At 36.4% G+C, this 15851-nt stretch overlaps 2 protein-coding genes across 5 annotated transcripts; one reads left to right on the plus strand and one right to left on the minus strand.

The window, feature by feature from the left end:
- Nucleotides 1-752: 752 nt before the first annotated feature.
- Nucleotides 753-6162, plus strand: LOC131674988 (alpha-actinin, sarcomeric; the record flags this gene model as incomplete). The annotated part of the gene is made up of 11 exons (XM_058953783.1): nt 753-987; nt 1090-1425; nt 1915-2000; nt 2122-2744; nt 2826-2997; nt 3066-3302; nt 3368-3452; nt 3530-3633; nt 3700-3939; nt 4060-4356; nt 4425-6162. Coding segments are annotated over 11 exons (2574 nt in total), but the record flags the coding sequence as incomplete, so codon positions are not given.
- Nucleotides 6163-6468: 306 nt separating this feature from the next.
- On the minus strand, nt 6469-12458 carry LOC131674987 (zinc finger FYVE domain-containing protein 1-like). 4 transcript variants are annotated; one of them, XM_058953779.1, is made up of 7 exons: nt 12318-12458; nt 10322-10613; nt 9736-10240; nt 9284-9656; nt 8956-9217; nt 8227-8662; nt 6469-8153 (listed from the first exon to the last, which is right to left on the minus strand). In XM_058953779.1, the coding sequence occupies exons 2-7, from the start codon at nt 10586-10588 to the stop codon at nt 7930-7932; spliced, it is 2067 nt and encodes a 688-aa protein (XP_058809762.1). In that variant the 5' UTR covers nt 10589-10613; nt 12318-12458; the 3' UTR covers nt 6469-7929. The 4 variants fall into 4 exon arrangements, with proteins under 4 accessions (XP_058809762.1, XP_058809763.1, XP_058809765.1 ...); XM_058953780.1 differs by lacking the exon at nt 12318-12458 and adding an exon at nt 12237-12299; XM_058953782.1 differs by lacking the exon at nt 12318-12458 and adding an exon at nt 11928-12029.
- Between the last annotated feature and the right edge of the window lie 3393 nt (nt 12459-15851).

Genomic DNA, 15851 nt, shown 5'->3' on the forward strand with positions numbered 1-15851 from the left:
TTTAACCCGAATTTGTTTCGTCAACGAAGATGTCTGTCGTTGACCAGAAAAGAGAAAATTTTTAAACCTTCCTAAAGTTCTTAACAGTTCGCAAATATTTCTGAAAAATTGGAAAAGGTCATTAGGTTAATAATCTGAGCAAACTTTTTCCGGTTGGAATTCATAGCTGACGAAAGTAACACGCAAAGGAAAAAAGAGCGAGCGAGCTGGAATTCATAACGCTGCGTGTGCTAGTCCTGCTAAGGCGCGAAATCGTTGGTTTTTCGCTGCGATCAGCAACTATTGTGTACGTCGTCGTCGGAGTTCTTTATAGGTGAAAACGGTATGGATTCCACCGTTGAATTCGGTCGTTCTATAAAAGCGATTGTCACGCCGCTCGATTTCCAGGCAAGAATTTGCATCGTGCGAATCTCGCGTGTCTTTGAAAGTTTCGTTCATTGCTCGAGAAATTAGAGCTAGACATGGGAAAATCTAGCTCGAACAAATTATTGGTCGTTTGTCAATTGCTGTGTAATTGATGCATGCACGTCGTCAATGTGTGCCTTTGTATTGTGCTTTCAATTCGCTAATGACGCTCGAAAGTTTTCTCGACGCTTTAAATATTTCGTTTAATTTAAATAAGCAATGTGAATCTTCATACGCAATGATTTTCTGTGAGAAAGTTTTCCAAAGTCGCATAAAAATTCATTACAATATCAGTCTATCGAAATTAGTGAAATACTTAAGCGTTACATTTTTCTGATTCATTGTAGACCTTCACAGCATGGTGCAACTCACACTTACGAAAGGCAGGAACTGCCATCGAATCGATCGAAGAAGACTTCAGAAATGGCCTGAAGCTGATGCTCCTACTGGAGGTGATCTCCGGGGAGACTTTACCGAAACCCGACCGCGGCAAGATGCGATTCCACAAAATCGCCAATGTCAACAAGGCCCTCGACTTTATCGCCAGCAAAGGCGTCAAGCTCGTGTCGATTGGTGCCGAAGGTACGTAGGTTTTGTCGCTCTCGCGCGAGCTGCGTTGAGCTCTGGCCTGGAGCCAAGCGAAATCAACCGCTATACTCTCGAAATTTCCCATACGTGCGATAGAAATCGTCGACGGCAATCTGAAGATGACTCTCGGTATGATATGGACGATAATTCTACGCTTCGCCATCCAAGACATCTCCGTGGAAGAGATGACCGCGAAAGAGGGTCTGTTGCTGTGGTGTCAACGTAAAACCGCGCCCTACAAGAACGTCAACGTGCAGAACTTCCATCTGTCGTTCAAGGATGGTCTGGCATTCTGTGCTCTCATTCATCGTCATCGGCCCGATCTCATCGATTATCATAAGCTCAGCAAAGACAATCCACTGGAGAATCTCAACACGGCCTTCGACGTCGCCGAGAAGTATCTCGACATTCCGCGCATGTTGGATCCCGATGGTATGAAATTGCCGTAAACTAAAGCTCGAAAGCCGACGCGAAAAGCTCGGCTTTAGTCGTCTCTTGAATGATAGTCACTCCGGAACACTTTGCGCGAGAAACCGTCGATTCTTAATCTCTTACCTTTCATTCTTTTGAAAACGATAGATTTGATCAACACTCCTAAGCCGGACGAAAGGGCGATCATGACCTACGTATCCTGCTATTACCATGCCTTCCAAGGCGCTCAGCAGGTCAGCAGCTAACTCTGCGTGGACTGCTTGTGTGTTTTATTCCTTTCCTGTCCTCGCACCTGAGTAACCCAACTTATATTAATACCAAATTGCATTCTGTCGGCATCCAATCGAATGCTTCGTCGGTAACACAGACGTCATGTTTCCAACGTGTATTATTACAATAACAAATTACATATCGATCATTACGACAACGATATGCGCTGTTAACAAAATGCATGAGTTTGAGTTTTTTTTTTTGACTGTGTTTTTCTAGACATGCGTAACACAGCTATGCCCGACGAGAGAGCCGTCATGACGTACGTGTCGTCGTACTACCATTGTTTCAGTGGCGCTCAAAAGGTGTGTGCAAATTATTCCACTAATAAAGCATTAAAATTCAGTAATACAACGCTTGAGTTCCTCTTATCGTCGAAAGCATAACAAGTTTCGATGGCGTCCGATAAACCGTGAATATTTGTAGGCTGAAACCGCAGCCAATAGGATCTGCAAAGTGTTGAAAGTCAACCAAGAAAACGAACGCTTAATGGAAGAGTACGAACGTTTGGCATCCGATCTCCTGGAATGGATCCGACGTACGATGCCGTGGCTGAACAGCCGTCAAACCGACAACTCACTTGCTGGCTGTCAAAAGAAACTTGAGGAATATCGTACTTACAGGCGCAAGCACAAGCCACCACGCGTGGAACAGAAAGCCAAATTAGAGACGAACTTCAATACCCTACAAACGAAGTTAAGGTTGAGTAACCGACCTGCCTACATGCCGACTGAAGGAAAGATGGTGTCGGACATCAATAAGGCTTGGAAAGGTCTTGAAACAGCCGAGAAGGCCTTTGAGGACTGGCTACTCTCGGAGATGATGAGACTCGAACGCCTCGAGCATCTCGCTCAGAAATTCAAGCACAAAGCCGATGCTCACGAGGACTGGACTGCCGGTAAAGAAGAGATGCTTACTTCGCAGCATTTCAGACAGTGCAAGCTCAACGAACTCAAGGCTTTGAAGAAGAAACACGAGGCTTTTGAGTCGGATCTCGCTGCTCATCAGGATCGCGTTGAGCAGATTGCTGCTATTGCTCAGGAGCTTAAGTGAGTGCAAGATTATTCTACCATGAGAATTTTTTTAAAACCGGCGGCTAATATTCATATATTCGTTTTGTCCTGTTTTAGCACTTTGGAATATCACGACAGTGCTTCCGTTAATGCAAGATGCCAGAGAATCTGCGATCAATGGGATCGTCTTGGTTCGTTGACTCAACGTAGACGTCAAGCGCTCGACGAAGCTGAACGTATCTTAGAAAAGATTGACGTCTTGCATTTGGAATTTGCCAAACGCGCTGCTGTAAGTCACTAACTCGTCATGCCCTTATCTCTTAACATACAGAAATTAATGAAAATTAACACTCTTAGCCGTTTAATAATTGGTTGGATGGTACACGAGAGGATCTCGTCGACATGTTTATCGTCCATACAATGGAAGAAATTCAAGGTCTAATGGATGCTCACTCAGCATTCAAAGCAACACTCGGAGAAGCCGACAAGGAATACAATTCGATCGTTGGTTTAGTGCGCGAAGTCGAGTCCATTGTTAAGCAGTTCCAAATTCCTGGAGGTCTTGAGAACCCCTACACTACTCTTACTGCTTTGGTAAGCCAGTGCAAATATATAAATATCATTTGCGAAATCTTAACATGTTGTTTTGGATTTTTCAGGATCTTACTAAAAAATGGAGTGATGTTAGGCAGTTGGTGCCACAGCGTGACGGTACACTTGCCGCTGAATTACGCAAACAACAAAGTAATTCTATTTTCTAATTATTCATCTGTATTTTAAATTGTGTTAAATAAATTTATCTTTTGTTATCGCGTAAACAGATAATGAGCTCCTGCGCAGGCAGTTTGCCGAAAAGGCAAATGCAGTAGGACCATGGATTGAGCGACAACTTGATGCTGTTACTGCCATTGGTCTTGGATTACAGGTAGTTTTCACTCGTTTAAGCTGTCAATCCTCAACATTTCTAACGAAAACTTGATCTTATTTGCAGGGTACACTTGAAGACCAGCTGCACAGACTCAAAGAATACGAACAAGCTGTATATGCATACAAAGCTCATCTTGAGGAGCTCGAAAAGATTCACCAAGCGGTGCAAGAAGGTATGATATTTGAAAATCGTTACACTCAATACACCATGGAGACACTGCGCGTCGGATGGGAACAGTTACTCACTTCCATCAATCGTAATATCAATGAGGTTGAAAACCAGATTCTTACTCGTGATTCCAAGGTAATTACCTTAGACTTAGTACCTTAATTAATTAATTACTTTAATTATTTCAATTACTTGATCACATTACGAGAACTACGCTGTTTGATGAATGTTAATTTTTATGCGTTTATTTTTTAGGGAATAACGCAAGAACAACTAAGCGAATTCCGCAGCAGCTTCAATCATTTCGACAAGAACCGAACAGGTCGACTGGCGCCAGAGGAATTCAAGTCGTGCCTCGTATCATTGGGCTACTCGATCGGCAAGGATCGTCAAGGTGACATTGACTTCCAACGTATTCTCGCCATTGTCGATCCCAACAATTCTGGTTATGTTCAATTCGACGCCTTCCTCGACTTTATGACCCGCGAGTCGACGGATACCGACACTGCCGAGCAGGTCATCGATAGTTTCCGCATTCTAGCTGGTGACAAGGTAGGTTTTATTATCTAGATAATTGAAAACGAAATTAAAATACTTACATTTTTTCTTCTTAATTTTAGCCCTATATCCTCGCCGACGAGTTGAGGAGAGAACTGCCACCCGACCAGGCTGAATATTGCATACTACGAATGCCACCATATAAAGGGCCAAATGCACAACCTGGCGCCCTCGACTACCGTTCGTTCTCCACAGCCCTCTACGGCGAATCGGATTTATAAACATGCAAAAAACAATAACTCGAATGACACAAAAAAAAACAAAAACAATCAAGTTATCGCATAATATATATCGTTTTAGGATCTCTCAAGATTCGTCCATAAATGAAAAATAAAGCTTATTACGTCTCTGCTTGAAGCGGAGTCACTCGCACAAAAGGCCTACCAAAGAAAACAATTAAGCAAAGGAAGGCTTTTATCATTTTTCGATACTTATACATATGAAGAATCCAAATTTTTTGAGACAATATACATATCCCAACGATAATAAAAATAAATTTTACAATTTTACATAGCGTTTTTGCGCGGTAAGTGGATGAGCTTATAAAAACAAAAAAACAAAAAAGAGAAAAAGAAAGAATATAAGAAACGAGTCGACGATGCCAAACGATTCGTATGCCAAATCTCACCAGAGTATTTTGCCATAATCTCAGAACAGCGGGAGTCGTATTTTTTTTTTTTTTTTTTTTGTTAAATCGATTTAAAATTGTCCTATTTTTTTATAAAAAAATAACATGCGGCGAACGAATAATGAGAGAGAAAAAAGATACGGAAATACGGCGGGTAATACAATTTTTACGAACTTGCCCTACCATACTTGCTTTACAAAACAAAACACGTGAAGAAAAAAATATCCTATATTAATCGCGAGCATACAAATTATTTATTTATTTGATTTATTACTTATTTATTATGAATATTATATATATTATATATACCAATATATACTGTAGTGAAATGAAGTGAAAAAATGAACTTAATCAAAGTATTTATTTTTATAAATATTTTTCGAAGCTACGAGAGATCTTAAACAAAACAAATTATTAGAGGCGAGACGATTTTTTAAAATAAATTAAAATAAAAATCGTTCATCGAGAATGCAGCTATACGTATCACGTAATCATCAGTACTGAAAAAAAATCATGTCTTCAAATCGTGTGTCAAAAAAAAAATTCAGGCTTAAGGCTTTATACGCTTTGAATTGTTATTACTTTTTTTTTGTTTTTGTTTTCTTTATAATTTTTTTTTGTAATCCCGTTGCTTTTGTTATGCTCTTCATGGTACTTTTATTTTCACTGTATTTTGAAATTCTTTTCTCTCTTTGAGAGGACAAACGTAAATCATGTGGTTAGACAGGAACAAAAAATAAACCGAGCAAACAAATTGCGCTTTATAATATCTGTACATAAAACAAATTTAATGAACTACATTATTATAAACATTTTCTACTCGCAGTAGAATCATGGAATAGAGGAAAAGATCGACTATCATCACGTCATAACCGAAAAAAATATAAGGCGATAAATCTTGTTTTTCTCGCTTTTAGCACCTATACTACACATACATTAATAAGCACGCAATTGTAATTGTAACGTTTAAAGTTAATTTTACGTTGTAATTATACAAGTATGTTTGATTTTAACTACGATTATAATAGAGAATCACCTATACCACACCTTCACATCTCTACTCGATTGCACACACTATTTTTTTTCTTTGGCTACTTCATTTCTCTCCTCTACTAGTTTAATAACAAATTATAAGGTTGTAAAATGAGAACAACGATATGTGAGAAAATAAACGAGAAAAATTCTTTAAAATACTACCATTTCTTTGTAATCCGTTTTAGCAAGATAAACCTTTTTTATAATCTAGGTTACATTAAAATTTGAAATTATTTACCAAGAAACAATCTTCAGACATCGTATTAGGAAAAAATTCTGCTGAAATTCAAAGTAATCCGTATCGTAATCTTAGAAACATTGAAAAACATAGTAATTTACATTTTCAATAATTAATTAGTAAATTGAAAGGAAAATTCTTTAGTTGGAAGATAAATATAAAAAACGAAGGAAATACAGATATATATTTTAATGAGTAAACACTATTGTAGAATTTAAGACTTTATTTCTTCATCGTAAGAAAAACAGGTAATTTACAAAGAGATAACTTTTTTATAATTTATCGCTTCATGAACACTACACTTATTTTGCCAATTTAGGCTAACAAAATCTATGGATTTGTGGAATGTAACAGTTAATGGTCTATTACATACACGAAAAATATTAGGAAGGATGTTATAGCAATATAAGATACCGTTATGGTATCTTGTTTTTTTTTGTGATGCATCGATGTTTACCATGAAAATACATTTTATTTATTTCACAGCCTTTTCGCAGACATGTATTTGCACTATCAATAACCATTTCTGAACAACCATGTTTCTTACAATCTAATTTTCATGTTGAACTATTTATATCGATGTTATGTATTCAATACAACGGGTCTACTATTTCTTTTATTTATATATACAAAAAAAATGTTCTATTTTTTTATAAATTTTTTTTTTTCATTTATCTATGAACTTCTTTCAGTAATTTTACTCATGCTAGTAATATATTGTTGCATATCAAAATGCAAAACAGAGAAAAGTAACTCAAAGAAATGCTAGTTAATATATTCTGTTAAAATATGAACAAAAACATTACTTTGGTCTGTAGTATATAAAAAAGAATTAAACTAATACTAATATAACTATGGCATCAAACATCTTTTTTTATACTGTCTAGTGTAGATGTGTGTGTATGTGTGTGGGTGCGCGCGCGTATGTAATTATATTCTTTTACATCGCGATACTCGTTTATTTTTAATTTATTTCACAAGCCCAAAAATTGTCAGTCCATCAATTTCATCATAATTTTTTATAAATAAAACTCGATACAAAATAGATTTGCATGAAAAAATATTTTGGTCTTTTCTTGGTTAATTTGCGTCGAGACTATTAGTTTTCTTTCATTCAATAAGAAATATTTTCATAAAATAATTTCATTGTGTAGAAAATGGGTTTGTACACCTTTACAGTAATGTAATACAACTTCTTTTATCTTATTTACACTATGAACATTAGTGTAACGTAAAATCCTGTAGAAATTATGAAAATTTTATATTTATCTATATTTTACTGACTAAACATAAAAAATTAATTTATTATCTTCTCCACGTATGAAAATATTGGCTATTTCTCTTTCTTTCTAAATCTTAATGTATAACTCATCTCGTTTCATTATCTTACTAAAATCTCTCAATATTGTACTCTTAATTATTATTTTATAGAATTCATATACTACTCTACTAAACATTAACTATACTATCGTTTACAATTAAAAAACAAAATCATAAAAATCACTCCATAAAATTACGAGCATGAAATCAATCTCTTTTTTTCATTTTCTTTCTCCATAAATCTACTCAAAATATTCTAAAATACTTGTTTATTTTAATAATTCAAAAGATTAAAGGATTAAAATATCTTTTGAATTGTTTAATATCACAAGCAAACCGAGTTCACTCAATCGATCTTCGTGCAAGCATCGCAAACACGTACAGGATGGTCCCATCCTCGTCTAGGTACTGGCTTTCGGTGTGGTGAACAATCCTGACAAACTCCACGTCCACAGTCACGACAATGGTGTAAAGTAACAATGCCACCGAAATGTTTGTCGCACACGCAGCAATTGATTACTTCGGAATCGGGCACCCAGTATGAGGGACGTGCTTGTTCCTTCACCAAAGCTGTAGTTAAAAAATTAAATTAATTTAATACTTGACGAAAAATAATTATGAAATTATTGTAGTGCACACTTACATTTGGAGTAGGTTAAAACTGATCCAACTGCACTCAAAGTAGACACAACATGCTCAGACACCTTTCTCACGCTAACATCATCACCAAGCTCATTAGAATTAGGATCCTTGTTATAACAGTCGTCGCAAACACGCACAGGCCTAAACCAATTTCTTTCAGGTACACATTTGATCTTGCTGGAGCAAGTTTCGCAGAAACCTTCACCACAAGCGCGGCAATGATGCTTCGTGTCTGTTGGAGCGAAGGGTAAGTTGCATTTGTGACAGTGACGAATCTCGCTGTTTGGACGCCAATAAGCTGGGGCTACCTGGTCTGCCATCCAAGCAGTTAATGCTTTTGTTGGTTGTAGGGATAGGTTTGTCATAGCTTCGGTTAAGTATGATACACCATCCACCATGCGTTGAGCTGTATTTTGAGTGGTCAATGATGTATTTGGCTGGTGATATAAGATATTATTATTAATTTTGCGAACTTCGAATAACGTAAGTATAAGTAAATACTATACTTCTATTTTTAACTTTCTCTATGTAGACTATCAAAAATGATATTTACAAGAGATTACTGAACTATTTAAGATCTAAAGAGTAATGCTAAATCTAAAAAAAAAGTTTTCTGATCGATTCTGCTTTTTCATTCACCATCTTATCCAAACTATGTAAATCTGCGGTAGCTTGTAAAAATAAAGCGAAACAGCTATAAAATTCCAAGTCACATCTAATATATACCTACCAAATTCCAAACGTGAGTAATCTCCGTTCTGACAGCTGAATCTTCAGGATTCTTGTTACCGAACCAGTGTTGCCGGCTACGATAAATTTCGCCACATCGAGGACACTCAATCACGTAGCCTGACCAAGCGTATTTTGCAAGCCCATACCAACTGTTGTCATTTTGAGTTTGGATGCGACTCGTCACTATTTCTTCATTACCGTTGCTGTGACACTTTTTGCAAATGTATACTAAATTCTCGTATTGATGCTGATGTCGGCATCTAAAAATCGACGTTATAAGATATTAGTCTAATGGAACAAAATTTTTTTTCTATGTAACACCTTACCTCTGATCACTCCTGTGAGGCTTTCCTTCACGTATATGCCCCATACTGTTTTCACAACGACTACTACAACTGAAACATTTAACCGGGCAAGTGAAGTACTGATCGGGAAATAAAATATTCGTAACATTCTCGATCTCCCCAGAGAATTTGTCGTTGAGCATCTTAAGTGTACTGTAAACTAGATGAGGCTTTCTAGCAGAACGTACTGTTGTATTGTGTAGCTCGTTTTTAATAGCTATTTTCAATGGATCATAGTTTGTTGGTAGCTCAACTGTTTCAACGCCTACATACTTGATGGAGCTGAAAGCTTCAATTTCAAGTTCCATTTGTGCAAATCTGTCACGTAGAATGTCTTCTGCACTCTCACTAGCAGCTGAATGTAATACGATAGTTGTTATAAAAGTAATAAAAAATAATATTACTTAAAAAAGTTTATTTTGTAAAAAACTTACTGTTGAGGTAGGTCCTTGTATTACGAGTCTCGTGGAAGATAATAACACTAGGGCCGAGTGCATTGACTGATTGTAATCCCTCTTTCTGACTTACCGCTTGCAGTGCAGATTGAAAGTAATGACTATATGCCCTAGAAGCAGCCCCAAGGAATGTATACATATCCCTGTGTAATCTTTCCGCGCGAGTTCTGTAAATGACGATGTCCGAGATTGCAAGAACTTTCAGAAGCAGACGAGTTCTGACATTCTCGTGATTGGTAACACCAAGAAGACCTTCGGTATCAAGACAGATCACTTTTTGAATTGGATCAAAGGCTGTCCATACTCCCAAAGTACATGAATGCTGTTCGTTTGAAGTGCGGAATATTTCATCACCATGAAAGAAAGTGTGGTTGAGCGTGTGACTTTTACCATCGCCTGTATTACCAAATATCGAAACCACCTTAACTTTAAGTTCCTTATTTACACAGCCCAGCCTCTGAATAAACTGGTCAACGTTAGTTACCTACAATAATTATCATACAAACTTTATTATATGATTTTCTTTGATTTGATTATTTTACGAATTGGAAATTTATTTAAATACCTTGAGGTACTCATTTCCATCAATAAGTAAAAAGCTATCCACTGAACACAAGTATCTTTTGATCTTTGGATCTATTTCACAAGAAGATACACCATGCAGCGATGGATTTTCACTCATGTCAGAAGAATTATTTACAGGCAAGTTTGACAAGCGTGAATTATGATTGTAAGCTAAGGAACTATCTATACTTTGCATAAGAGCCGGACTTGGATTTATTTTATGATTTTTCCGCAGGTAATTACTGTCTGTGTGATTAAAAATACTCATTTTTCAAAAGTAGGTTTTGCACTTTCTGTAACAAGGTAGATTGCTATTATTAATTGAAATTCATTACTTCACAGTTAATTAACTATTTCTTACATAAGCTAGTACTAATCACATTTTCTATTAAAGTGAGAATGTGGCAGTGAAAGGTAGATACAGATGAATTTATATTTTTGCAAATCTCATTGCCATGTAATTAGAGTCAAACTTCAAGCTCAAGTTTATCAATAATGAAGAATTAGAGTAGGAATATAACTGTATGAATTGCTAAAAATTTATTTCAAAAAGAAGAAAAAGCTCAGCATACTCTTGACATACTAGCTGATAAATCACCTCACACATATACAACTACAAATCTTGCTCTATTAGATAGATATACTTTAATATGGTAACAAGGCTGTTTGTAAAATGAGATACATTTTAAGTTTGAAAAATGTAAATTCGCTGTATAATATAGTGTGCCAAAGACCTCGCTGGCGTTCGGGCCTCACTGTGCAATTTTGAACTACTGTCATGGAAAGACGTGAGATAAGGACAGCACTATATAAGCGCAAGCGGTTGTTTTCGAACGCGTACGATTCGTAGGAACAAAGAAATGACAGGCGTGACTAAAAATACTTGATTATTTTCATTAGAATCAATGTCCCATACTTTGAAACTACATCAGTAGCAAAATAATGCAAAATACACCTTGACTTTAGTAATTTTTGTAACTTGCAAATTGATGAAATTTTCTATTTACAAGACTTAGTCCGATAAAAGATAATTATAAACATTTATAAATTTTGTGTATATTTTGTTACATCAACGTGTGAAGCATTGTCAATGCTACCGAATTAAGCATTATTCAATGACAATAGATTTTACAATTGAAATTTTACTCTACAAAACAAAATTAATTATTATAAATGTTCAATAAAAGTTATCCATATCAGCAGCACTTCACAATGGTAAGTGAAGTAGAAATCTCAAGCAAAACAAACTTTTACAAGATCAATTTAGAGGTTGACGATTATTTGACAATTATTAAGTTGCGTTTTGCATTATTTTACTGCAGTTTCGAAGTATGTTTTTGCGATAATCGTTGACACTAGTGAAAATAATCAAATATTTCTAGTTATGCTTGTCAATTCTTTTATAACGAATCGTACGCGTTTAAACGTAAATTCTATGCAGCGCTGTCCTAAGTGACGCTCGACAACGCGGTGTTAACCGCCCTCACTGTCCTTGAGGCCTCGCGTATCTCGCCATGATATTAATTAAGTCTCACTTATAGCACTAGTATCATTATATACTATAACTCTATTCAAATAATCAGTATTGCACCGAAGATAATCATTACCATCCCGAACCCAATATATAATAATAAAGCAACAACATGAATCTAAAAATAATATAGAAAAGAGAAAAAAACTTTTTCCAAATCAAAAAAGGAAGAGAGAGAGAGAGAAAAATACAGTTTTCGCTCGTATACTTCTGAAGTCAGATAAATGGGAGGATAAAACATGCTTGAAGATATATTGTAAATTTCTCAACGGATCGGTATGATTTTTATTTATGCCACAACAAATAACACACTGACGAGTGCGTCTCTTGCTCTCTCCCTCTCTTTCTCTCTCACTTCAATATATTAAGAAAGAACGAAACTGACAAATCCTTATCGGATTGAGATAATTATGACGCGCTAAAAGCGCGAACGACGCAGATACTCGAGGAACATAGCAACACTAACCTAACAAAAGAATCCAATGGTGATTGATCAGATGACGACTGTGTAATTTTCTCCGGTAAACCGGCGATTGCGACGATGTTTTCTGAGAACTCAGAATACATGGAGCCGCCGCCATTGATGGCCACTGCTACTGCACGCTGCACACTGATGTACTATACTATGAGCTATAGGCATGGAGACTGTATAGTCTCCATGGTTAAAAGACAGACAAGACTAAGGCCCTTTAAGTGCTCAACTAACACGCGATTGGTTAATTAATTCTGCGGGAAAATTCGAAATTATATTCGCTAACCGATGATTTTTTTTAAATAATCGAGGATATTTTTTAATAAAAATAACCGAGGATGTAGTAGGCTGTCAGCTTCAATTGAGATAATTGATTTCAAAAATCGGTCGTAACGTTCGTAAATAATATTCGAATAGCGCGGCAATTAGCAGCTCGATAATCCAAAAATCGATAGCTCTCGAGCGCCGAATGCACGTGTGCAAAGTGCACCAATGGCGATGCTGCGGTGGTAAGGGAATACCTCGTGACTATTTTTATTGGAGCGCATGGTGACGTCAAAACATGGCGTCCTGATCAGCTGGCTGTTTGTGCTCGAGCGTGCTTGAGATGCAACCGCGAGTCTCCCGAAAATCAACCAAGAACAGTCTACTCTATCTAACGTGTAAGTCCAATTTGTTAAATAATTTATCTTTTCATCCCGCAGTTCGTGAATAATCGAGTGATTGCGCGTTGCTGTGAAAAAAGTGATAGAGAGTGTCAAATAAATTGAAAAATGTCATTAACTCGCACGAAGTTTTTGCGAAAACGCAAGGCATAGTTGTCCCATGAACATTCCTCATGATGTGCATACGAAAAAGTTCGTTCATGTTGACGTTTTTTCGTTGACGAAACTTACCGCATTCAATGCCTTGAATTTTATATAGTTTTTCGTGTTCATCATGCAGATACCTAACCCCTCATCATTGCCGTATTCGTTCCAGATTTTTCGTGTATTTATGACACTATACGAGATAATTTTCATTCTTCAACACGCGCACAACAACTATCCGTCGATTTAAAGAGCCGCCAGTTGACTATGGAGTATCGTTTACGAAGTGATAATATACGCGCACGACCATGTTAATGCCGTGTGCAAGTGATGCCGTGGCCATTTCTCGTGGTGCACGCCGCAGAATTTCGCAACCGTTATCAGTCCTCTCCTACCGAACAATCAACCATTCCCCGGCATCTGCCTACAATTGTTGTCATCCATCCCCGAATATCCCTTCAAAGTTGAAGCACGGATTTTTATTTTATTTTCTGAGAGAATTGAATTACCAGTGTGAAAAAGGAAAAGCAACAATAACGAAAAAAGCACATTTTGATGCGGATCCGATTGTCAGCGTTTATTTACATACAGCGTGGTCAGTTTGAGCCTTTATGTAACACGAGTAGAGGAGCAGCAGCAGCAGCAGCAGTAGCAGCCAAACGACGGCGCCCGCAATATTGCAGTGTTCTGCCCTGTAGCAGACGACACGTGCAGAGAAGTTTTGTCTCTCCTCGAGGCGCTGTGGGAAAACGCAACTGTGACTGTCCATTATATATACTTTTTCCCGTTCTCGTAGCTAGACGTACGTCCCTTATGTTGTCCACATGTTCGCAATATTAAGGTCGCTTACCGGGTATTTTATTGTTTATCACCAAGGGACATTAATTTAATAAAGTGCAAGTGTTATGTAAAGTTTTCGTGTAAGTTTATGATTTTCGTGCGACTGAAATTGCTTTCATTGTAATATGACATTACGATAAATTGATATCGTTGGAAAACTCATTCAAATTTTCCATAAAAAATTGAAAAACCAGGTAAACCGCTAGAATATGAAAAACCATATTGTCAGTTGCACGCGTGTTTATTACGTAGCGAGCTTTGAGGTTAGAACAAACGAATCAACTTAGAATAATAATAGTTGTCTTTTTTTATTTTCTTATCAGTTAAATTTTCATTCGATCGATCGTTAATGAAAACAGAACTTTTTTTAAAAAGAAAAAGAAACAGCGTAATTATTAACGTATAAATATACAAAGTTATTCTGAGCATGTGCAGATCATCGTTTTGAAAAGCTCGTGAGATCTCGCCGTAAAATATATAGAAAGGCACGTGTATAGTGGAATCTGAGCTTCGAAGGGTTTCCCCTTACAAGGTGAAGGTGCATTCGATATGCACATACGTCGTGTGGGACGCCATTTTGTCGCTTTCGAAAGTCCACAGAGATAAACAAGCAAGCACGTCGAATAAAAAAGAACGGAGTTTGCGCGAACTGCGCGTTGCGCATCATTGAGACGCGCGAATTGTTTGAGATCGGAACGATTGATTACTGATAGTCATGCTGCAAAAAAAAAAATTTTTTTAATTGATAATTTTTTACGCATGCGATTGTATTGGCTGATACATAATATTTTTGTTCAAATCTAAAATCATTCTTTTGTATAATTCTGTGGATTTTTTCAAAAATACTTATATACCTTCCATAAAATTTTTGTTTCAATTCAAGAACACTATTCATGTAAAACGAAATCAACATTGTTGGTCTTATGTAACTTTAAATTTTTTTTTGCAGTTTAACATATAGACTGATTTATTACCTTAACATAAAATTTCTAAACGAACACATAATTCGTAGTATGAAGACCAATTAGAAAGATTAGTGTACAAAAAACAAAAGTTTAGATGAATAAATTAACAATTTTAATGAAAAATGATAAATTATAATGAAAATACTTGAATATAGTTTATCTGATTTAAGAAGATTTCGATATACATGTTATACTCGTTCTGAAAGTTTTTATATTTATTTTAAAGTTAACTCAATTTCAATTGTTAAACAACATGCTAAACGTTCGTATTTGTTTTATGTGCATGAAGATTTCTAATCAGTAGCTACGGAGTTAATTATCCATGTCATAATTGAATCCGTTAATTACGTTTATTAGACTCGCCAAGCTCCATTTTGATATCACTGTATCGGAACAATTAACCGTCAAGCGTGAAAGTGATTTCATTAGACACTCCTATAAAGAAATAAAATCTATCTGAAAAAAACGGTATTCTACCAGAAACCAGCGAACATGTCATAAATATCAGTTGGAAGACACCAGTTAAAACCGATTGACGAGGCTCTATTTATAAATTTTTCAAGAAGGAAACTAATACTCCTTCGGCAAATTTTTTCCCTTCGCGTGTCTATTCCAAAAGTAAAATCAGTGGGCTCGTATTATCATAAAAGAAAATAAGGTTGTTTTAATATGAAGTAAATAAGCAAAACACGTGGCGAAAATTCTTTCTTTTCTCTTTTATCTTAGATTGGTAGTTTGCAAATCGATCAAGACCATATAAAAAGCAGGAAGCCAGTATATAGATGTCTCTGATGGCATATTCGCATATTCTCTGTTTACGTTGTTCTTCGCGGTGGCGTGCGCAGACACGGCAAAAGCGTGTTGCCGGGGAAACGCGTTGCCCGTAGGCAACAGCATCCGCACATATACATCCT

This window comes from Phymastichus coffea, unplaced genomic scaffold, assembly GCF_024137745.1.
Source record: "Phymastichus coffea isolate CEN01 unplaced genomic scaffold, Cenicafe_Pcof_1.1 PCOF00372, whole genome shotgun sequence".
Classification (NCBI taxonomy): Eukaryota; Metazoa; Arthropoda; class Insecta; order Hymenoptera; family Eulophidae; genus Phymastichus; species Phymastichus coffea.